Genomic DNA, 25,326 nt, shown 5'->3' on the forward strand with positions numbered 1-25,326 from the left:
ATATTTTTAAACTTTTTTGGGGGATGCGATTATTTTTCGCATCATGACACCTTGAAAGGTACCAAAGCACTCTACAAAAAGTAAATAACATCTTGAGTGATTGCAAGACATTGCTCTTGTATTTAGAGGTTGCAAGAAAATATGGAAAAACCTTTGGAAGAAATCTACTGCGAATACTTTCTCAACTTTTCTGTGTGCTAAAAGCTGGTGTTCAACATTGCTAATAATTACAATTATACCCCTATTTCTGTTCATGTTAAAATTTATTTTTGTATTTACACATTTGTGTTTTGTAAAGCGCAATAACCAAGCGGGCATCTTGGCTCTGATCCAATCAGCCTAAAGAATTAAGACTGGGCTCAGTTAAATGCTGATAAAAGGGTGAGTTTCTAAATGGTTTATAAATTGTAGAAGATCTGAAATTTATCTCAGTTCCTGTGGCAACGAATTCCAACTTTTTTTGCTGCACTGGTGGATAGGGCCCGACAGCCACAGTGTGCTTTGAAAAACTAGGACAGTTAAAAGTTTGTCGGATCAGGATCTAAGTGCTTTGGTAGGCCTATACCATTTAAAAAGCTTTTGCACATAGTGCGTACTAGAAGGTGGATGGTAGATTGCTGAATGGCATAGTACTAAGGCCTTGAAGAGACATCTTATCCTAACTGCTAGCCAGTGCAAGGACCTGAGATGTCCTAAGACAGTCCAAGTAAGCAGAGTGCAGCAACATTTTGGATACGTTGTAGTTTCACCAGAAAATAGTTAGATTGTCCTAAATACAGGGAATTGGAGTAGTCTATTTGGGAGAGTGTTAAAGTTTGGATTATTGTTTTTATATGATTTAGAGGTAATAGATGCATTATGTTTCTCAGTGTCTACACAGTAAAAAAGCAGTTAGTTGAGAGTTTCATGATCTGTAGTTTAAAAGATAGTGTGGAACTGCAGGTGATCCTTAGGTTGTTGGCGGAACCAGAAAGAGTAGGGGCTGAACCTAACTCATTCTGCGACCAGTCACTTGACCAATGTGAGGAGTTGCCAACTAGTATCACCTCTGTTTTATCTGTGTTGAGGGACAGAAAATTAGTTGTCATCCTGACAATAACTGCCCTTAAACAGCTTTTTAACCTGGTGCATTCCTGAGAAGATCCACCTTTGCCATCAGCATATGAAAAGAAGTGTATACCAAAAGAGTGAATCAATGCTACCAATGGAGCTACAGAGATATTAAATAAGATGGGGCTCAAAGCTGAGCCTTGGGGACACTGCAAACTACGTTTTTTAAAACTGTGAAACAAAAAGCTTCATACAGACAGTGTCTGAACATGATCTATTAAAAATGCAGTTGATCGCCGTGTCTTCAACACCAATGCCCCTTATGTGTTGAATAGGATTTGCACCATGGGGCACAATGTCAAAGGCAGAGGATAAGTCTAATAGAATTACGGTAGTAGGTCCATTGTTTTCTAGGCTTTTTGAATATGGTCTGGTACTGAGGCCAGTGTGGTTTCGGTTTTATGCCAGGCTCAGAACCCAGATTGATTGCTTTCCAAAATATCGTTGCTTTCAGTGAATTGTGACAGTGGGCTGGTGAAAAGCGTTCAGCAATTTTAATTAATAAGGGCAATAAGGAAATCGATGGATAGTTTGCTTGTACATCTGGGTTGAAATTGGGTTTCTTCAGCAATGGAGTGACCATTGCCTATTTTCAAATGGTCGATACTTGTCATGACTCAAAAGAAAGTTTAAAATGAGCAGACAAATGCAGATCTAAGAAACTAGACAAGAATCCCATATACTTCACCAAGCACGGATCCAGAGAAAAAGCTGAAAGAGTACTCTGCTTTTTTGGGGCAGATTTGGTCCATTGTAGCAGCATCAAAAGAGGCCAGTTTGTTAACTGAGGATTCATTGAACAAAACAGAATCAGAGGTTCTATTTCCAGTAGTAGGCTGAGAAAGTTGCAACTCCTTTAGTTTGTGTCTAAAGTAGCCCTGGTAGTGGATACTTTTTCTTGGAAAAACTTTGCTACATTTTCACAGAGTGCATGTGTGGTTAGTAGTTGAAAGGAATCAGGTTTTATCTGAAGTTAGATCTCTTAAAATAAGAAAAGCTGCCTGGGTGGACTTAGCTGGGTCATTGATATTGTTTGAGTAGTATTTTGCTTGATTAGTCTTATGAGTTGCTTGTATTTTCTAATTACTATTCTGTATTTTACTCTCTCTGTTGGTGCATAGATTTCTCTACATTTGTGCTGGTCTAGAGAGAACCAGGGTTTACCCGGATTAAACTTATGATTACGTTTAACTTTGGCTTGGATATGATTATCTAATTTAGAAGTGATCCCACTTCTTATGATGCTGCTGGACCTTCTTCAGGCCATTGGAGTAATTGGACAGGCCTTGGACTGCCTAACGTCATTTTTAGCTAAGAGGAGCCAACAAGTTTGAATTCCTCCTTGTTCCGCCAACTCATGTGATGTACTTGTGCGAGTCCCTCAGGGCTCTACCCTAAGCCCTACACTATTTAATTTATATCCTACCCCTCTGGCTCAACTAGCAGAAGATCTAGAAGCTAAAGTGATCTCCTATGCAGATGATACACAACTGCTTTTCTCTTGGGACAAGGGAGTTGAGTTGAAGCGCGTACTGATTAGAATTTGCCTGACAGCTGTTTTTCATTGGTTAGCAACTGCTCAAATCAAATGGACAGAAAACAGAAATTATCTTCTTTGAGAAGATTCCAGCAGAGAGACTTGTTCTCGGAGGGGAGGGGGGGGGGGGTTGTATTACCGACGGATGACTTGTTCTCGCGGCCAGGGGATGGTGGTAATCGACAGACATGACCCCCCACCCCCAACTATGCCGCTGAAATGATGCTTCTCCCCCAGGGCCCCAGGAAGACTCACTTAAAAATTTGGCCATCAAATTTGATAACAAACTGTCCTTCAGGCCTCTAATAAAAGTGTTGGTAGGCACTTGTTTCAGGATCATGAGGTTGCTAAAGAAATTTCTGCCTCTTTTATCCTTTTCAGCAAAGAAACGGTCATTCAGGCGCTGATAACACCTAGTATCGACTATGGTAATGCATTATATTTTAGCTTACGAGAGTACCTGATGAACAGATTCCAAGTGATCCAGAATGTGGCGGCCTGTCTCCTGCTTAATGTTCCAATAAGAACACAGATTTTGCCACATTTCCTTGCACCTGATTGACTGCCCTTCAGGGAAAGAGTCAAATTCAAGGCTCTTGTGCTAGTACATGATGGTTTACATCAATTGAGGCTCTCCCATCTCAGAGCCATATTTGGTTTTCATAACCCCACAAGAAAGCGGAGATCTGCCAATAAACTGTAGGCAGAGATCCCCAGGATTCAGCGTGCAAGAGCAGGAGAAAGGTCTCTAGCGTATCTGGGTTTGACAGCTTGGAATCAGCTTCCTCTGGAGCTGGGGGTAATGAGTGATGTGGCAGTGTTTAAGAAGAAACTTAAAACTTGGCTTTTTGTGCAGGCCTAAGCCTCTTTCATACTCCGATCTTGCTGCTTCACGCCGGGACACTCCTTTGAGTAGCTGTGCACGTTGTAAATTTGCTATCATAATCATCCAAGCCTCAAATTTTGCCAGGTCTTCTTTAATAGAGTTGTGAGAACCGGCTTAGAATTATCGAGCAGTGCTTGTATTTGATCTCATTTAAACCTGGATCGAGGTTTGTCCAGCAAACTGGTTTCATGACCATCAGAAACTGTCCTCGGGTGAGTGGCAATTGTATAAAAATTTGCTTTGTGATATGACCAGGGGATATGAAGAGTATTTAGAAGGCTACAATGTTCAGTCTTAGTACAAAAAAAAATCCAGGTGTAAGTGCGTTTATAGGTTATTCCTGAGAGACGTTGCTGGAGTTCTAGTGCTTTACAGGAGTCTATTAAGTCCATAGTGTCTTTCTTTTCGGGTTAGTCCATCGAGACATTAGATTCACCAATCATGAAAAGTTCTGTAGAGGAAAGTGTGATCAACATTGTACTGTCAGTCAAATGGTCAAAGATGTGGAAAGTTGCACAGGTCTACTGACAACTATGACCTTAAATTTAAAAGCAGCATTTATTGAAAGGTTTAGTGCAATTAGTTCCAAAATGGGTACAGTGTAATGTCAGTATTAAATATATAATAGCAGTAAATGATTGCGACTAGTTTTCCATGGCGTTCTAAACAGTCCACATGGATGATTTTAAAACAACCAGGTGTAGCCACTTTGGCGTCAGGACCATAAGATAAATACAACAGAGGTGTAACAGTGACCGACGAGTTAATTACCGTATGTTTTTACCGCTGCACTTTATATGAGGCAAGTTCTAAAAAGGGCTAATATTGGGATTTATTGTAATTAAGACTTGTTCGCAATGAAATTAAATAATTTGCCCACAACACATCACTGATTGAGTACACACAGAACAATTATGCGACTTTATCCTTGATTCATTGAATGCTATTTAAAACACTTAGGAAATGAGGATAAATGTAATTATACCTGGTAGGCGAGGAGGAGTTACTTCTGGCAAGAAGGTAGGGAGGTCCTGAACCTTTAAGCCTCTGCTGGTGTTTAGCATTACCGCCCAACGAAGATGAAGACGTTTTGCGGCTCAATAAATGTAATTCCTTTTTTGCACGAGTTGTATTATGAAGTCTTTATTTCTAAACATTGCTGTTACCAGTAGCGACTGTTTGATGGCGCTTTTGGAGAGTTTTCTGCCATTGGATTCATCTTCCTAAGAGCATGACTTCCAATTTGAAGCACTGACTTTGACACAGACCCACCTGCTGAAAGCATGATTGATTGAGGCATCTCTACTTCAGGTAGGAGAACACAGTTGCAAAGTTGATAGAGTTGCAACAGAGGCTCAGAATGCGTTTGGAATGACAAATAAGCCACTTGGCCATGTCTGTAAATATATCTGAAATAAAATAGTTTGCAGAACATAACAGCTCTGCTAAATATGAGACAAAAAACTTGAACTCTAATGGCCTTTATTGGCTTTGAAAATCACATTTAAGATGCGTGAATAAGCTTCAGTTGTAAAAATTGCGAATGGTAGGCAGTAATATCACTGGAAGTTAATTCAACGTGGAAGGGCTCCAAGACAATTAGGATTAAAGCCACTAAAAATAATCATTTAAATGTGATTTATCTCTCCAAAAGATCTTTGCAGCTGCACTACAATATGATTTATAACTGTGACTTACATTTGCGACAAACAGAATCATTTAAACTAAGCTGATATCAAATCTTTTAGAGGTGAGAATATGACTGGTCAAAAAAAGATTTTAAAGATGAACTAAAATGATTTCCTGCCGGGATGAAAGTAAGAACTTTACAAAGAGGGAAAGCGGGAAGCTACGACCGAATGAACACGGACCGAAATATAAAATCCGTTCAAGATCTTCAGATGGTTATTATGCCCTTGAGAACCAAAAGAGAGTGACTGTTTTATATGACAAAGAAATTCAACCTAGGAATGCAAAATAAATTGATTAACAGATATTATTTCTTCTTGTTATTAAGCTATGTTGTATCCATTTGAAGTTAACCAAAGGAAATTAAGTCTCATTAATTCTGAAATGATTTAGCTATTAGAGCTGTAGTTAATATATTGGCCGTTATGAAGCGACCTTTATGTCTTAAAACGCGTGTTGGCCTGCTTTTGTCCAGCACGAGAATAAAAGATTTGAACAGAAAACCTGTTTTCACCGTTACTCTGTCCTTAGCCCTCAAACCATGTCTGATTTTATATTTGAGTTTTCGCGGTGGCAAGGGGAATGCTCCGCTCACTTTGAGGTCGTTTTTATCTGATTGGGACAGCCTCCATTTTGTGTGAACTGAAATAGATTGGTTATCTGCTAGAGACATCTAGCCGCAGATTCCTTAACTTAGAATATTCCCCAGGCGTCAGACTGGATCCGGAAAACTTTTTCCCCAGCAGTACCTGTGCACGGCAGGGGGTGTCGTCGCCCGACTCTGTCCTGATCTCTTCCACAGAAGTGACATCACTGGAGCCATATAGGTCTACCCCGGCGTGCTGACGCAAGTTTTCCTTCTTTTCCGCGTCCCAACGCGGATCTGGGAGAAGCGATTCCTCTGGCCTGTTTCTTTTCAGGCCTTCACGACGCCTTTACGCGTCGGACACAGTGTGCTGATGACTTCGGGCTTCAATTTGTGTGCGTCCTGTTCGCGGCAGATGTCGGCGACGGACCGCCACAAGATTTGTAGGTGGTGCCTGGGCGAGCACCACGACTCTGCCAAGTGCGACGCCTGCCGCCAGCTGAAACCGAAGTCCCTGCGGGAACGACATATGAAGTTGATGTCTGCCTGGCTGTCCCGGTTGGGCTCCTCGCGGCCCTGGTCTCCGTCGCCAGTGGAAGACTCTGTATGGCGTAGTTCTTCTTCCCACGCTGAGGTTCCTGTCCGGGACAGGTCCCGAAGTCGTTCCCGTAAACGTCGCTCGCCTGCGTCAGGTAAGCACCGGATGAAGTCACAGAGGTCGTCGACCTCGCACAAGCGTGACGTTGGGGCCCGCCACTCCCGGTCTTCACTGGACACGGGCCCTCAGGAGTCGACCCCAGCCTACCCCCGGTTTCCTGGTGTGGCTGTAACTCAGACCCAGATGGCAGCCTATTCCAAGGCTCTGCAGGCCATCTTTGGGTCACCCCCTCTCCCTGGCGTGTTTTCGGGCCCCACAGTGGGGGTAGGGACTCAGGTCGGGGGTTCGCCAGCGGGTTCACCCTCGGCGCCGACCGAGTACCTTGATTCTGGTTCTGGGGTGGCTGCGACGCCGAGACACAGCACGGAAGGGCATCCCACAGCAAGGTCTGGCCCTCCTGATGCGCCTTCGCACAGCCCTGTGGAGCTCCCCGCGTTGTCGCGGGAGGCAGCTTCAGCGCAGAGCTTGACTCCGACTCAACATAATTCCTTCCCGCAGGCTTCTGCCTTGGTGGAGGTCGAGTCAACGCCGGGAGGACGAGTCCTCTCCAAGGGTCTTCAACGTCGATCCGATGCTGTCTGTTCCTCTGCTGGTAGTGGAAGTGACCCCAGTGGGTTCTCCACCCCGACGTTGTTTCATTGCTCCATGGAGCAGGGGTCCATGGGACAGCAGGGGCCAATGGGGCACTGGCCGGCTCAGCATTTTGCAGGGCCTCTGCCGTTGGGTGGACCTGCAGCCGTCCCCAACGGATGAATTGCTGTCTCTGCCTGGGGTGGCCAGGTACGCTGGTGCTGAGTTTGTGAGGGCGGTTCGCAGGGCTGCAGATATCATGCAGTTTGCTGCTGCCCTCTGTCTCCCTGCCTTCGGATCCTTTGTTGGATCTTCTCCACCAGGGCACCGTGGATGTGGAGCCATTGTTGCCTTTTGGCGGGTCCTTGTACGATGTCCTTCTGGGGACTTGGACCAGAACCTCATCGGGGGATCCCGTGGGTCACGCTATTGTGCATCGCCATCGCCCAGCTCCAGACGACCCTGCCTGTTTGTCCCTCCAACCTAGGGCTCACGGACTTGTAGTCCAGGCGGCGCTCCCTACTTCTACTCCTCCGTTGCTTCCTCTCACTCAGGAGTCTAGGTAGTTGGAGTCGTGTGTCCGCTGTGTCCTTGCGTCCACCAGCTCAGGCCTTCGGTCCTTGAACACGTCCTGCGTGTTTGCTCAGGCCACTTTTGCCCTTTGGGACTTCATCGAGTGGCTCCTCCCCCCTTTGCCGGAGGGCCCTCGTGCTGACCTGGTCTGACTTATTCGGGACGGCCTCGACATGGCGCAGTTTTCCGTCCGTCAGCCATGGACACCACTGACTCTGTGGGTCGGGCTATGGCCAGGTTAGTTGCTCTGTGTCGCCATGCGTGGCTACGTGATGGCAATTTCCTTGACAATGTTCGAAGCGACTCAGGGAGCTGCCCTTTGATGGGGTCAATCTGTTTGATGAGCATGCCGACTCGGCGGTCCGGCGCCTCCTCTCTGGATTTCGATGACTGCCAGGTTTTAGTCTTTTTTGAGGACTTGTGCTTTTGAATGCAATATTGCCCCTGGTTTTATAATTTCCGTCTCTGGTCAAGACATTATTGTCCAGACTGGTTGTATGGCTGTTCCGCTGTGTCTCTTTTGTTCCTCCTTCTGGTGCAGATGGGCCAGCTGTTTAGGATGATTCTTTTCGAACTCTGCTTATGAGCTTGTCTCAAGAGGTGTCCCTCGTTTTTTGAAGGGATGTGACTTACCCTATGTGGGGTATTGGTTGGTTATTGTGTAGCTGTTGTTCCTTGCTGGGAAGTTTCGGAGTGTCCCGTGGAGTTCTCTTTTTTATTTTCTGTCACTCTGGGGATTTTCCCTGTGGGTTCTGCTGTGAGCATTCCCCTTTATTCTTTGCTTCCTGCTATGGTGGAACATATCCTTTGTTGAGGCCAACGGGCTGGCGTGGCCCTCTCCAGGAGCTTCTTTGCTGACTATGGTTGTTCCGTTGCACTCTCCTGCATCTGTGGATGCAGTCTTCTCTGGTGTGTTGTTGGAGTCCCAAAGAGGGATTCACATCCTCCTGCCTTGCATTTGGCTCTTCTTTCCGCCTTACGTTCTGCCCATAGCACTTTGGCTGTCTTGGGTGTGGGTGCGCATCCCTGTGGGCGCTTTGTTCCATTCCGCTCCAGTCCGGTTCTTCTGTGTTCTGGGCGGGCACCACATGTGGGTCCACACTGGGTGTGTGCGGTATCACAGAGGACCCGTAGTGTTCTTTGAGCCACTGTCTTGGCTGCGTGGTCTTCTTCCTTGGTGTTGGAACGGGCTCGGACTTCCCCTGTTGGAGTTTGCCCATGGGCAGTGGGGTTTTCGCCAGGGCTGCTACCTGTTGCGATTTTCCCTCCATTTGCCGGTTCCCGGCCTGATCTTTGGTCTTTCTGTTGTTGCCACACACGGCTCAGGTGTTTCTCCTTCTGGCCTCTGCTGCGTTTTTTCGACAGACGTGTTCTATACCTGGATGTTTTCAGGCATCATCGGGCCTCTGGCTATACTTTTTCAGATATTCTGTGTCTGGGGGTTACTGACTCACTCTTCTTCCTTAGTGTGGTGGTCAGTATCCCGTCTGTTTCGCTGTGACTCAACTTTTCCTATCCCGATCGGGAGGTTGGGGTTGCCCTCTTTGTTAATGGACTGGGTGTCCAGCTGCGTTCACATCTGTGCCGTTGGTGCTTCTTTGGGCGACTTTCGGGGTCCTCTTCCAGTTTTCCCTTGGTGGTCAATTTCTTGACTTTTTCATATGTTTCTATGATGCTGTGTGCGCACATGAGAGGGCAGGCATGTGTGTGGGGTTTCCCTGCGGTGGTTTCTGAGAGTTGTCACAGATTTCCTCTCCCTCTTTTTCTCTCTCTCTCCTTCATGGTAGATAGCTTGGGTGCATCGGGCTTGCCGGTGGCCCTTCTTCGCTGACCCTGTGGTTGGGGTTGACTGGTTGACTTCCTCCTGCGGCGCCACCCTTCTCTGTCGACGCTCATGATTCATTGGCCTATGCAGTGGTGTGGTTTTCACTGTACACACTGTCTGGTCCGTATCCTCTTGTGATTCACATCTATGGTGGACGTAGTGTGTATGTCTCGGCATGATGCCTTCTGCAACCATTTGCTGGCACCTGATGCTGTGCCGCTCATTTGGTGTGTTCTGACGCTGTCCTTTTGTTCACTCCCTTCGCTGGGGCTTTGTCTCTAAACGACTTCTGGGGTCCTGTACTTAGTTTCCCTCTTTTCGTGGCAGCTGTGGCATTCTGCTATTGTGCATTGACCCTTCTGGTTCTGTGTTTTTGTTTAGTCCCTGTCTGGCTGATGGTAGATTTGTGCCATCCTCTGATGGATTGTGGTACTTGGCTTCCTTTGCTCATGCTCCACTTTTTACTTCGTGGCCTAGTGTCAGCTCAGCTGGCATTGCTGAGGTTTATGGGTCTGGTGTCAGCCGCGCTGGCATTGCTGTCCCCACCTTGTTTTCGTCACTGTGCTTGACGGTTTACTTCCCTTGGGAACTTGGTGGCTTTCACTGGCAGACCCTCCTACAATGGGGTATGGCTTTGGTATCTATTCTAAGTTAAGGAATCTGCGGCTAGATGTCTCTATCAGATGAACGATTTACTTACCTTCGGTAACGATGTATCTGGTAGAGACACAGTCTAGCCGCAGATTCCTTAACGTCCACCCATTCTCTCCGTTCTGCAAGAGCCTTTCCATACCCACTTGCCTCCTTGCAGGTGGTATTGGTCTACCTCAAGGGTTTTCTACTTCGCCTGCCTCTGGAGCAGGGTGTGTCATTCTGTTTTGGCACCTTGGCTCTCTGCCACTTTGGTTCTTGGGTGGCTAGGTTCTGTGCTTTCCATTTTCCTCCACCCTGACTGCCACGGCATGGAGATTCTCATGTTCTTCTGCCCTCCCTCTGCCCTTGTCTATTTCCCGCCCATTCCTTGGGGTCTCCTTGTCTCTGCTGCAGTCAATTGGGTTGTGCTTCTATTTGACTATGCTGATGTTCATCGGTCATTGTAGGGGGTGTGGTGAGCATCCCTTGTTGTTGCTCACTTCTGGTCCCTTGTCATAAGTCATGTTGTTCCAGTCTTGTCCTTTACAGTTACAGTATAAGGTTACTGACTGTCTTTCATACAGTTCCATTCTGTGGTTACGAAGTGCCCTTCATTTGTTATGCCATTTATTTCCACTGCCGTTGCCTCTTACGGGGGCCGCAGCTCTTCGCTTTGGTGGGACTTTGTCTGGGGCGGGTGCTCTGTTTGTTCCCTTCAGTCCCTTCAAGTGTTGAGTGTTCTTTAAATGTGGTGATGTTTCTCATCATTATCTGATTTCTTCTCATTGTTGTTTCAATGATTTTTACTCTTTTTTGGCATACTGTTCCTATACTCTCACAGTTGTTTTTTTTTTAAGTGGCTCGGCGTTGTGGCGCGAAAAAGTTTGACAGAAAACTGAGTCATCACGCTGGGGGGACCTATATGGCTCCGTTGATGTCAATTCCGTGGACGACGTTAGGACGGAGCTGGGCGACGCCGCCCCCCGGCGTGCAGAGGTAATGCTGGGGAAAAAAGATTTCCAGATCCAGTCTGATGCCTGGTGAATATTCTAAGTTAAGGAATCTGTGGCTAGACTGTGTCTCTACCAGATACATCGTTACCGAATGTAAGTAACTCGTTCATTAATGCCCCTAATTAAGATAATTTAAATGAAATTATTCTCACTGGAAAGGTCTTCTCAGGAACATCTATTTTGGTGCTTTGATTTACATTTGCCCCCAAAAGATTTTTCTAACATGTGAAACAACAGGGAAAATCTCAGGGAAAATAGGGAAAGCTTTATTCCCAGGCAACATTTCGAATAACAATTTGGAAAACATTCAAAGGGTCATTTACTAACATAATGCATTGATACAGAAACACAAGGCATCTACTTACCATTTAAGAGGTCTGCTGGTGCTTGGCAAAATAGTGCAGCTCTGCACGCTTGCCTATACAAACCTTAGTAAACCTCAGGCCTGGTCTTTTTGGGAGTTATAACATGAGCAAGGGGTCAATGACCAACCAAACTCACATGCATCAGCAAAGCAAATCTTATACAAGGTGCGAAAGGCAGCGTGGCTTTTGGTATCTACAAGACTATTGATAATCTTTAAAAATGTAAATCTGTTTACCCTGCAGATTGAGAACACCTCAGTAGATGTTTACACACACTGATGAATGATGAACCTGTGGAGTACTATAAAAGAGACATGCAACATACCTAATAACAAATTATTTGGCATAAACAGAGATGATTGCCATCTTCTTGTTCACTCGCTCCTTCCTAGTTCCTTGTAACCACAGCTTGGGTAGTATGGTTGTCTATTACTGTTGAGTGGGGTTGAATGCCTGGCCACTGTGGGCAGCTGCCATTGGATGTCACCATAACAGGTTATACAATGGCTCTTGACAAGAATATAGTCCCTTGAAAACGATGCTGCTAAGAGTGGATCCAAATGGCAAACTGGCATGTTTTTTGGCCTTTGAAAATCCTTGCATCAGAGCTGGATGTAAGACCTAGACATGCTATGGGGGGCTTTAGAAAGGTTGCAAGATTTGATCACTGATGTTTTAAGCTGTGCGTATGCAAGAGTTGAAAAGAAGTACATCAGCCGCAGAAGGCTGATATCCAGAGAGACCTAGTTCATTTTGTATGGAGGTGTGTAAGCAAAGGGCACCAAGGCTGTGTTAGCGAGCAAGAGGAACAACCTTGTGTACGTACACCAGGCTAGGAGCTTAGCTCTCATCAGTTTCCGTAAGGCAGACTACCAAGAATTTGCTATTGCTGTTAGTGTATCAACTTATATGGTATCTCCCTGAAAAGCATCAAGTGTAGAGGTACTAGATCTTGTCTTGTAGAGAAAATGTTGCAAATTATCTTGTCTTGCTCCTCCTTATAATGGTATAGAAACCTGTATTATTACATAAATAGATGTCCATTGTCTAGAAAGTGGTCTTACCAAGCACGTTACTAGAATTCAGCCTGCTGCATGATTCATGGGTGATTATATCATTAGAGCAAATATTTTGTGGCTCGCCTTATGTCCCAGTGTGCTCTCTAAGTGTACAACTGTGATTAACAACTTAATATCATCAATTGAGACGCACAAGGCCATCTCTAAATGCAAAACATTGTATTATTATTCACCATAGGGATAACGTCATTTGTTTCAAAGTGTAGACCGTGCATTGCTTATAAGTGCCATAACTGTGAGTGATAAAATATGATACACACATATAAATCTCTGGTTAGTCCTGCGATTCAACAAAATTAAAAGTCCAGTTCTTATATTGTTCCTTTGCTTCAGAATTGTTTTATGGTGGACAAACAGTGCCAGAACTATTGTCTACGTACTGACCCACAATGGAACTCAGATGCGTCTCTTCACAACAGAACACTCATCTGATTTATCCCCTCAAATCCGATCGACCTGTTCCTCAACATGAGGTTGTCATCATACAGGTTCAGTGCTTTAAATGGACACACGTTCCTAATCGGAATGTAGCAGTACCCCCACATTACAAATGCCTGTCCATTTAAAGCATTGCACAGGATCAATTCCCACAATCAATCAGGAATGACCGATCATTTTCAATTTATTAAATGGAAGCGTCCTCTCTTTCAGTAAAACAGATCGCTTCTAAACCAGGTCTGCTCCAACCGAATGCACTGCAGTATTGTTAAACACTTCACTGAATGCCGGGTTAGAAGAGTAATTGCCTTATGGAATGGATACTTCCTATTTTGTCAAATTGATAAAGAAGTTGGTCTTACCGTACACACTGCTGCCTGCATGATGGCATCAAAACCACCTTCTGGTGAGTCCAGGTTCCCTGAAATATTTTGTTCACTGACTTTGATCTCAAATTCTGTTGCGTTATCGGTGAGGGCCAGGACATGCTTGAAGCTGAACGGCGGCTGGCACTGCTCCATTCGATCCGGACAGGGGTTCAAGAGCTTGGATTTCTTAGTACTGACAAAAGGAAGAACTGTCTTGTCCACAAAAGAGCCGAAACCTAGAGGCAGAGAAAAACTAAAAAGTTCAAGGATGGTTGAGAGAGATCATTGTTTGAAGCACTACATAATCTTTATTGATTGCCATTGTGAGCAATCTGAAAGGATAACATAGACCCATCTGTGTGTAACAATATGGAAACAGGCACCCCGTTTTAAGGTTTGGAGCACTTAGGTAGGAAATTGACAGAACCTTTCAGAGTAGAAAATATAGGGTAAATAGCAACCAAGTGGGACGGGTTATTGATCAGGAGATGAGAACGGCTATGGGGAGGATGGGAAAACGTTTGACATAGTCAAGTGTTGAATATTTTAAATTGTTTTAAATATAACTCAAGATATTGGTGACCACATTAGACTGAATCAACACTTTAATATTTTTGCTAATGGCCTGCATCGGTAGGTATCTGTCCTCATCCAGCTACAGCTATCAAAAATATTTGTCTGATACATCTTGCAAAACTGACTTTGGTGTCCCAGATAAGAGCTGTATCTCCTTTGCTGTTTCTCCTATTTGAAACTTTGGAAACGTATTATGCAATATGTTCTCATTGCTAATGCCTTTGGCCAGTCTCGCTTGGATTTAAAGTACTAACATTTTATTCACAAATTTGACCCTGTTAAATCAAAATATTGTTTACCATTTGTTAGGCCTGTTCTTCGTGGTCTATTTGGCTTAAAGGGAGTTAGATAAACATTGTCACACGTATTGCCACTGTCCTTGGAAACACAGATGCTACTTACTGCTGTGAGGTCACCAAATTGTCAAGCACAACCCCTTTAAGCTTTGACTTTCGGTCATAGCGTAGTCGTGCAGTCAATAATTACTCTTGGAGGGGGTGTTTTGGTAGAATGTTATTCAGGCAGCACAGGTATTGCTCACAATATAATATCCAAGTAATGCTACTTTTTAAGTAAATGACATAAGAATATTATCTATGCTGAGATACTTGATCAATATGTTAAAAAGGCTTACATTGCACTACTCCTGCAGACATATCCAGGTACATTTCTGACATGATTACAGCTAGGTGCAGCATCTTCTCTTAGGACAAAGGGTATGATGCAAAATTGTCTTTGTGTCTCTCTTTTCCGGCATAACTGCACTTGTCATGCATAGTCTGGCACTATTGGTATTTCTGCGCAGTTTGTAAGTGGTGCTTTGTTGACCACAGGATGTGGTACAGCACTTATGAGTGGTACCAGCATTTCTTATTCATACTGCTCGAGGAGCACTCAGTGGCAGCTCCTCCACTAAGGCGGAGGAGCATCGCCCCACTGTTTTCAGCATCGGAAATAAAGGAAAGATAATAACTCCTTGTTATTGTCATTTTATTTCTTCCTGCTGCTGGCAGCTTGGCAGGGTGGGACAGAGTTGGGCACTCTGTAAAGTGCGCATTAATGTTTGGCAGCCATTTCTGGCTGGCCAAACAGTCATGCGCATTTTGCATGTTCTCCACCCAAGCTGCATTACAGCCTGAGTGGAGAACATTCCCAGGCACCCATTCCTTGGCTGAGCGCCAAATTACGACGCTCGGACCAATCACAATGCTGCATGTATGACAGGCCACCATTGAAGGATTGGTTTGACAATAGAATCATACACACTGATTTTGTCTATGTGTTAATGTTTCTTTTCAAGCACACTGCTGGAGAGGAACATTTACATAGAGGCTCCAGACTTGGCCTGACTAAATGTACCACTGAAGAACAGGGCAAGGCTGGGTCTCAAGCTTTGGCTTTAAAAACGAGGAACTCAGTCTAACTCTTTGTTCAGCAGCATGTTTTGTTATGTTATATAGGCCTGTAAAGCGCGCTGTTACCCAAGGGTGTCCTGGGGCTGATCACCGTCTAACTGGACCCACCCCCTGAGCACAGACTAAGACCAAACCGAAAACAACCAAGTCTTCAGACCTTTCCTGAACGAGAGGAGCTCTGTAGCAGTCCTTAGATGTAAAGGAAGGTCGTTCAAGGCACTGGTGGCTCCTTGGACAAAGCTCCTTATGCCCCAATTTGCCTTTTAAGCTTTGGGAACAATCACCAGCTTTGCATCCATTGAGCGAAGCATTCTCCCCGGGACATACCATTGAATGCGCTTATTTAGGTCTTCTGGGCCCATTAGGGAATTAAAAACAGTACAGAGAGCTTTAAATTGGGCTCTTTGTTTTATCGACAGCCAATGAAGGGAACGTAAGCCGATTCTAACCGACATGAACCTAGGAGTGCCCGTAAGCAACCTGGCCGCCGCATTCTGCACCATCTGTAATCTGTTAAGGTGTTTCTTATGAATCGTCAGATACAAGCTGTTACAATAGTCCAGACGGGACAAAATGAGGGCAGAGACAACTGTTCTGAAACTTTCTTCGGTGAGGAAGAATTTTATTTTCTTCAGGGTTCTCAGGATGAAAAAACTTGTTGATACCACCCCGCTGACCTGGTTACCAAAAGTGAGTGAGTTGTCCATGATCACTCCCAGGGTCTTAACTTGCAACGAGTGGGGTGGGGGGTTGCCCATTTCACTAGGCCACTATGCCGGAGACCAGAGGTTGGGGTTGTTTCCAAATATGATCACCTCTGTTTTGCCTGCATTCAACTTCAGGCAATTGGCAGACATCCAGCCAAGAAACAGTCGTGACAACTAGAGGCCTTATCTGCTTCTTTGCCCCGCTGAAGGGACTGCACGATTTGTGTATCGTCTGCATAGGAAGTTAATAGCAGCCCAAAGGATCTTATGAGGGCAGCCAGAGGGCTCACATATATATTAAAAAGCGTTGGACTGAGGGCGGACCCCTGCGGCACTCCACAAGGAAGGGAGAACGGTTTCGATCTGTCCCCTGCTAGGTCCTCCGTTTGTACTCTGTCGGTAAGAAATGATTTCAACAGGTTCCTGGCCCTTCCCTGGACCCCCGCCTTCGATAAACAGCCCACCAACACATCGTGATGGACCGTATCGAAGGCTGACGACAGATCTAGCATGATCAAGATAGCTGAGCCTCCCTGTTCCACAGCCTCACGGACCTCCCCCGTGGCTTTAATCAATGCTAGCTCGGTGCTGTGTCCCGCGCGGAACCCATACTGAGAAGGATCCAACGTATTGTTGCTCTCGAAGAACAGACTTAGTTGTACGTTCATGGCTTTCTCCAGGACTTTTGCTGGTAATGGGAGTCGGGAGATGGGTCTGTAGCTGCTGGGATCACTAGGCGCCAAATTAGGTTTTTTAATCAGTGGCAGAATTGAGGCAGTTTTCCAAACTATAGGATAATGACCTGCCTCCGATATGAGGTTCAGTAACGGGGTAAGGGTGTTAGCAATAACCTCCGGGGAGTTTTTAATTACTGCTGTCGGACAAGGGTCGGCAGGGGCGCCAGAACGGCATCCCATCAGCAGATTGATAACCTCCTTGGTCTCCAAAGGGGTGAAACGATTAAACGTGAGAGAATTATTGATCAGCTTTGTCCTGACTGCCAGATCCCTGGCCTCGCCCTGTTGATTTCTGAATGAGGAAAAGATAACCTCTACTTTCTTCAGGAAAAAAGAGGCCAGGGCCTCACAGAAAGCTGGACTGCTGTGAGTGATCGGTTTAGGGGGGCTCATGAGATTGGTCACCATTCTGAAGAGCTCTTTCGCCGAGGACTTGGCTTCTGTGATCTGCTCAGAAAAATAGGCCTTTTTTGCTTCCTGAAGTAATTTTTTGTAAATTGTGAGACTAGTTTTATACAATTCCTTATTGGCCGGGCTGTTTTATGCTCCTGTAAGTTATGAGTAAACCAGGGGGCAGAGGGAAGACCTCGTCTGGGGGTGCACCATTTAACTGGGGCCAATTTATTACAGGCGGTATTGATCCAGTTCGCGTAGGCCACAGTGGCCTCCTCTATATTACTAGGGAGATATGGGGCCGAGTCTATCAAGGCCTTATCTAGGGTGACTCTGTCAATGTTTTTCCAAGCCCAAATGGCTATCTTTTTCTTGGGCTTTGGTTTGGATAGTTTAAGTGGGGTCTGAGAGTTAGTGAAAATGATGGCGGCATGATCTGTCCAGGGGAGTGGCAGTACGTCCGATATGGAGAGACTGGTGGAATTGGTAAAAATTCCATCCAGGGTATGACCGGCCACATGCGTCGGGCCTTCTACCCGTTGTTCAAGGTCCCCTCCCATCATAATTTGCGTCAGTCTTGAGGTATCTGGGTCAGTGGCATCCTCAAGGTAAAAATTTAAGTCTCCCAGAATTGTGAAGGTTTTGGCGCATAGCCCCTCCTCCGACAGTGACCCAATGGCATCCAAGAAAGCGCTTTGGCGCCAGGGGGCCGGTAGACAATCATGGCTTTGAACGTATCTTGCGGCGCGAATCAAACACTAACTGACAAGGCCTCACAGGTTGTATTGGATGCAGTCTCGAATGAGGGCACTAGGCTCTTATGATAAATAACAGCCAACCCTCCCCCTTTCCTTAATGGTCTGTCCAACGTGTGGCAAAGAAAGTCTGGGGGAGAAGCTTTAACAATGTCTGGCCCAGAGGTCATCAATTGTATCCTCATTTCTAGTATTATAGATAGGGCTCCCGGTTTTATGGTATTTATTTTTTTAACATTTCCGTCTGTATTTATCCATGTTTATTTTGTAACCATTTTATTGATATTTATCCATACTTATTTTATGTTTTCAGAATAAATGGAGTCATAAAATGGTATATGTCTGCCTTTATTTAGCAAATAAACATGCACTCATACTTTGATGCCTGTCACGCTTCAGCAAATTAAGCAGCCAAATAAAACAAAACACTACACCACAAGGTAAGTATTAGCATTATACACAAATATATGTTAACATATGCCTGTCTTTAAGGGTGTGATACCTTTGGATCTAGCTATCACTATATAAAACTCAAAATAATGATACGGGAATCGCACCCTGTTTTTAAATCCACATGGGGTCTATCTGCTTAGCAAGCACTACATGGAGTGTCACAAGAAGTACAATTTTCTGTACTTTTCCACTTTTGAAAATAAATACAGACAGAAAATAGAAAGTTTTCTCTCTGGTTTTATCTGTAGAAATCAATAAAAACGGAAAACTGGAGGCCTTATTTATAGACCTACCCCTCATAGGAGAATGCCAAAGATTTTTCTTCTGATCCTTTCTGTCCTCTGCATAGATTTGCAGAGTCCCTTGAATAAATGGTGAGATCGCCTGAACTACACGGATTAGCTTTTATCCAGTTTTGAGACACCTTGCCTGAATCCACCTTTTCCCTAAGATTTCAATTTTAGGGGCAACCAATCCGTACAGAGTGCATGTGTGTCCCAGATCAGTGGCAATCAGCCTCAGGGAACCATCACTCTTGTTTGTGTATTAGCATCCAGGCAACTCTCTGGCCTATCAGCTACTGTTACTCGGGTCTGCTTACGCCACCACATTAAAATACGGTATGTGGGAGCTGGACATGGAGACCATCTCTTTTGTATACCATATGGGAAACAACCATTACAACACAGTCATTACAACGCACTACCTTTACAATACAGTCATTACAACGCATCATCATTTACATTGCATGCCATTACAACGCTGCCATTACAATGCATGTCACTACAACGCATGCCATTACAACACATTATAAGGTAAGTAATAGGAAATAGTAATTTATACTCCTACACGATCCAAAATTTACCCTACTGTTGCACTCATTGGAGTGGGAATAGTCATTTTTACCCCTACACTATCCAACATTTACCCTACTGTTGCACTCACTGGAGTTGAAATAGTAATTTTCCTCCCTACACTATCCAACACTTAAACTACTGTTGCAAAAAAAGTATGATGCGTTGTAATGGTAGCGTTGTAATGGTATGCATTGTAATGGAATGCGGTGTAAGTGTAGTTTCTAAAAATGCATTGTGATGGTATGCGTTGTAAAAACATGCATTTTAATGGATGTTGCAATGTAAAAAACGCATTGTAAAGGCATGCATTGTAAAGGTTTGCATTGTAACGTGTCCTATTCATACCATATGCAGTCTTTGACATGCCTGTGGCCATCCTATTGTTCAGGTGTTGCTTTTGTCAGGCTACAGGTTGACCTACAACTGACCTAGTTCCGGTCAAGTGCAACAAAAATCTCCTGCATGTCTCCCAGGCCATACCCCTGTAAGAGGGCCTGCCTAAGAGAGCTGACGCCTGTCATGAGGCTGGTACCAGTTACTTATGAGGATCTACATGCAACTTGGCACTGTGATGCAGTCAATGCCAATGTGTTGGAGGCAATGTCCAGTGCAACACCCTTCTTGGTGAAGTAAAGCATTTTTTCCTTGGTGATCAAAGTTGCACCCCTACCAAGACCAGTTTGGCCACAGGGCCACGTGTCCTCAAGCTAGTCAGCTATGGTTCCCATATCTGACATGAGTTTGACTGTTATACCTCCTTGGTCCAAGACTATGTCCATGAAGGGTACCAGTTTATGCTCAGCCTGGGCAAGGCAGCTGCAGAGCAGAGACTGGTGATGTTCTGGAACCTCAGTGACACCTCCACTAGGACTGTGTACACTTTATATCCATGTAGCAGTTATTATGTCTCAAGCGCTCATACCTGAACCTGGAGACTCATGAGAAAAGATCAGCATCCCTTTTGATGAGAAGAACATGTTCCATCTCATGACTGATAAAATTCTCAAGCGTAACTAGATGTTCTGGGTCATGGCCAAATTGAGTGCCATCAAAGAGGTAGTAGCCAGATCGCCTTGTGACCCCCTTGCCCTCCTCTGCACCATCACCCTTACTACCATTGGACTCAGATAATAAGAGCTCCTGGGTCCGGAAATGTGTGGGTCCTGTATGTACCACAGGGCTATGCTATACACCTATGACAGCCTTCATCATTAAGGACACCAATCCCACAGTGGCACTCAAGGAACATTTAAAGGAGATTGAGTGGATTCTCAATTTAAGAATAGATACGCCCATCCAACCTCAGAAAGGAAGCCAGTGATACTAGTCCCATAACTTCTTTGTGTAGAAAAAGGAAAAGGGGTTCTGCCCCTACCCTGGAGCTTTATGATTTAAGCCAGTTCCTCTGCTTCTATACATTCTTGATACTACGTATGGCTCAGATCCTGGCATATGTGAACAGTGACGAATGGGTGCGCCTGGGGGACCTTAAGAGACAGCCACTGCCATATTCCCAGCCTGAAGCAACTATCTTCGGTTTGTGGTGAAAACCAACACTTCCCATACAACACACTGTTCAATCTCCATGGCACTGACTGGGTCTTGGACAAGACCCTGGCTCAGCAGAAGCTGTTCTTCAGCAGATGTTGCACTGCTACCCATACCCACACCAGTGCCTCATTTAAGTGTTAAACCAGGGAAGACACCAAATCTGGTGGAGACCAGTCATTGAAGGCCCTCTACAAATCTGTGTTCCGAGTGAACACATTACATTCCCTCTGCTTCTCCCCTGAAGGGCTCATTTCTTATTGGTAATTTTGGACTCCAGCTTGGCAAAGGCCTCACCTCCATCAGGAGCATTACAGACATCAGCTAAGCAGTGGATCTCTTCTTGACCAATGGCAATGTGTCAGCTTGGTGGTTTCTGATGTGTTCCAAGATTTTAACTGCCCTTCCTCGACATGATACCCAATGGCAAGTCATGTGTGTATGCTAACCTTTTGCACTTTACAGACCCCTGGAACCAGCGGGGAGAAAATCAGTTTAGCCATGTCTTAGTCCACCAACCCTTGGTTCAAAATCTGGAATGGTGATGGCAGTCTCCAAACATCTCAGAGAGATGTTTTTCAATTTCTCCTTTTCACAGCATGCGGTCAGAATAACTCCAATTACATATGGGGCATATAATGGAATGAGTTCCTCAACAGTGCCTTGTGGGAAACATCACATAATGTGCTGGAAGAGAAGCTCATCTTCTTGGCATTGGGACCTGCCTTCTTGCTTTGGCATCCGAGATGGTGATGGTCCACACATACAACACCACAGCCCTTATCTACTTTAGAGAAATTGGGGTGCCCTCTTACCACGGCTCTTACCACAGGCTGGCAGAAGCTCTGTAGAAGTGGGCTTTACTCTAAGCCATGCTCTATTTTTCTCCAACAATAAAGAGATGATGAACACCAGTGATGACAGATGGAGCAGGCATCTCTACTCATCACACAAATTTGACCTTCTCCAAGAATTCCTCAACCCATATTCGAGGCTTGGGTTGGCCCTTCTATAACCCCTTCCACTCGCATGACGGAACCACGCCATCATGAGCCACGGGCGGCGCGTGCTCATGACGGCGTGGTTTCGTCATGCTGCGGCCGCTCCGCCCACGCGGCACTGATTCCCCACCTATGCGGGCGAAATAACGAGTGGGCGGAGTCGTGACGGAACCACGCCGTCATGAGCACAGCTCGCCCGTGACTCATGACGGCGTGGTTCCGTCACGAGCATGGCGATGCCGCGCTCACCCCGCACCCCCCCCAGCGCCGCGGCGGAATTCGCGCCGCGGCGAAGGGGTTAAATGTCTTTACGACTCACCAAATCAGCAAATTCAAGTGGTTTGCCTCTTGGGTGAACAAGGGACTAAGGGGCATATTATCAACAAACAGCGATGATTATCGCTAAGCGCGTTTTTTTCTTATCGCCGGCCATCGCTTTATTTAATCGCCGAGATAGCGTGTTATTATCAACGCTTATCTCCAAGGCAATAATAAATCCAGCCATAGTGGGAAAATGCAGGAATATCGCATGTAATCCAGCGAAAAAAACTCAGTGATCGGTAAATCCTTGCTAATACGACATGGTGCACTTAGCCTGACACTCCACCTCTCATAGGATAATATAGCCAAGTCAGGAATTTTGCAGACGTTAGATTCCAGCATTAATGGGGGCTTAGCGCGATTTTAATTGTCGCTATGCGGGTCCGGGGCATTGTTGTAAATTTTGCGATGCTGCGTTACCGATGTATTCCCATGGAAGTTATGAGAGGAACGCCTACTTTGCATCTCATTAGCGATGCGATGCAAGGCGTTAGTAAAACGTGTGCTAGCACAAGGAAACACACGCTAAAGCCTGTTAGCGTGTCCTTGATAATACTGCGATAAAAGTATTGCCTCTTTTCAGCCGAAAACGGCCGATAAAGCGGCGATAATGGGCTTGATAATATGCCCCTTAGTTCCTTAGTAAATGGCCTGATGAAGGACTTGTCATTTATATGCACTTTTCTCTTGTCCTCTCGGATTCTGAAGGGTCTTCAGAAGATCAGGGAGAGCCTTTTGCCACAGAGTAGAGATGTCTTGTCCATGGAGGGAACAAGAACATAAGTCACCTAGGTCTTTCCTGAAAGAAATAAAAGTTTGTTCTGTTTGCCGCCAAAAAGAGTATTGAGCACAGATTCTTTCTGGGCATTGGAGAGGATCCAGCTCACATGTTCGGTAAATTATGTATTGTCTGTTTTTCATCACCTTGCAGAAACAAGAATGCAGATGGACACCTCCAAGACACAATTCACGGTTATAGAAGCCTACATGAACGGCATGGAGAGACTGTTTCCAGAATAAATAAGGCAGTTAGAAGATGCCCAATGGGGCTCATGCATTTATTTCTTCTGGTGCGGGGTGCTCCCACATTTTTGGACCTTTTTGTGGTTGTCACATGCTAATTACAAACCTTTTGACTCAGTGCCATTCTGTGAATTAGGGCTTCTCTCTTGCAATACAGCTTTAATAGTGATCATAACATCAGCCAGGCATATAGGAAAGCTTCATGTCTTTTGTGCCTCAGAACTGATATCAACATTTCTCAAGGACAGTGTGGTTGTCAGAAACCATCCCTCCTTCATTCCAAAAGTATTCCTTGATATCCACCTGTTCTGCTGAGTTTTTTCCTGGCCCCCATGCTACTGAGACAACACTGTATTTTTAGCACAAGGTGGGGCCTGAACTTGTATTTGGATAGAACCAAGAATTTCTAATCCTCAGAAGAGCTTTTAGTGACCTTTGGGTGTAAAAATTCCAGTAAAGCAGCTTCTTAGGGCAACATTTGCAGAGAGATTATATCGTGCAGCACCTATTATTACACTGCATGGAGCTCAACATTTTTAGTGTGAGGGGAGGCTACACCTGAGCTAAGATGGGGACAGTAAGATTCTCCAGGAAAATATTAGTCAGAGACATATGACAGCCAGCTACATGGACTCTCCTAAAGACATTTTGCAATTACCAAGCTCTTTAAAATTGTTTCTAGAATCTCAGAGCGATGCAAAGTTTGACAAGGATGTCCTCCTTTACTTGTTTGCTAATTCTAAGCTGTCCAATGCTGCCTTCCTTTTCTTTCACCAATGTGCTACAATTGCCATATGTACTGAAAAGGGATTCGGCCAAGACGTAACAACAGGATAAATTAATGTATCATGATGGCTTTCTTATTTTGAGCTTGGAGACTCTTTTCTATTATCAATGCCTTCCCACCGACCTCTCTACCATGAATCTGAAATCACAAAGTTAATTACTCCTCTTTTAAATTGAAAGGAACTGTGCGATGATGGGGTTGTTCTCCATAGGAAGTGTGTTACAAAGTTGTATTAAACAGCTATAAGAGCAGTTTCATGTCTTACCATTAGATGGCAGGGATACTCACAAGTTGGTAATTGGAAAGAGCCTGTAAGAAATTAGGTTAATAGTTGAAGAGGATGTGAGGCATGAGCAAATAATAGCTCCACAATTTCCCCTTACTGGGAACCATACAACCCACTCACTTGACTCTCTTAGGGTAATGTAGCAGAGCAGTCTAAGGCCTAAACGGGGGAGGTGATGTTGGCTAGTAATCAACCACTTGCTGGCACACAATATTAACACTTAATAAATGATTGCCCAGCCTGTGCTTTTTCTTTAGAAAAGTACATTTATTACACACAAAAACGAATAAATACTATGGATGACTTTACAAATATATATATCAGGTAGAACCCCCCCCCCCCCACCTATACCAGACAGAACATCACAATGCATAAAGGGTGAATCACTTTAAATAAATAAGGCCTATTGGCTTTGTCATAAGTCACTAGATCAATTTTTAAAGCAAGCCTATTGGCTTTGTCAAGAAATCACCTCATTAAAAGACCTTTAACCACATGTTAAAAAAGCACATCATATGCTGGAATCAATAACCAGGTTCAAATGCACTCATTATTGTCAATAAAGCACTGCAAGGTTTATCACAAATCACTGTTAAAATCAGCATAATGAGTCTTTTTTTAACCTCTTTAAGCTACATAATATGTAGCATTAGAAACAACCACTAGAAATTGGTGCTCTGCCAGGCCGTAGAACAAAAGTCCCAACCTTTGGACTGTATCAAAGTAAGAAGAAGAAAGGAAAAAAAAAAAAAAAAAGGAAGAAAAAAAAAGTCTCCCCAGGTCATGCATTCTATGACATAATAGACATAGGATTGCTTTTTCAAAGTTAGTGAAGTGGGGGCTACTGTGCTCCTGCAGTTACCACACCATCCTGAATCGTGTCAGTAGTGCCCCTGCCCTCCGGGGGACACCACAAAGCACAATTCCTTATGCAGAATAAGCCCGCAGTGCATTATGGGGCGCTCCCTCGCTGGCTCTTGAATATTATAACAGTGCCTTCTGCAGTGGTCCTTCTCTGGTGCGCGGCCTTGTGCCATGCATCTCCTTTTATTTATATGTTTTTATTCCTGTGTGCTCAAGCCCACTGGGCACCCAGATGCATATAGGGTGATGGGGGCATTGTGGGGAGTCCACTCC

At 44.9% G+C, this 25,326-nt stretch overlaps 1 protein-coding gene across 3 annotated transcripts in view; it reads right to left on the minus strand.

The window, feature by feature from the left end:
• The window catches only part of ITGB7 (integrin subunit beta 7), a 1,338,809-nt gene that overhangs the window by 550,764 nt on the left and 762,719 nt on the right, over positions 1-25,326 (minus strand). For all 3 annotated transcript variants that reach the window (XM_085654657.1, XM_085654656.1, XM_085654658.1), the window contains one exon: positions 13,325-13,566. In XM_085654657.1, coding sequence (XP_085510783.1) covers positions 13,325-13,566 — 242 coding nt within the window. The remainder of the gene's footprint in view (positions 1-13,324; positions 13,567-25,326) is intronic.

The sequence above is a fragment of the Triturus cristatus genome, chromosome 4_1 (genome assembly GCF_964204655.1).
Source record: "Triturus cristatus chromosome 4_1, aTriCri1.1, whole genome shotgun sequence".
NCBI lineage: Eukaryota > Metazoa > Chordata > Amphibia > Caudata > Salamandridae > Triturus > Triturus cristatus.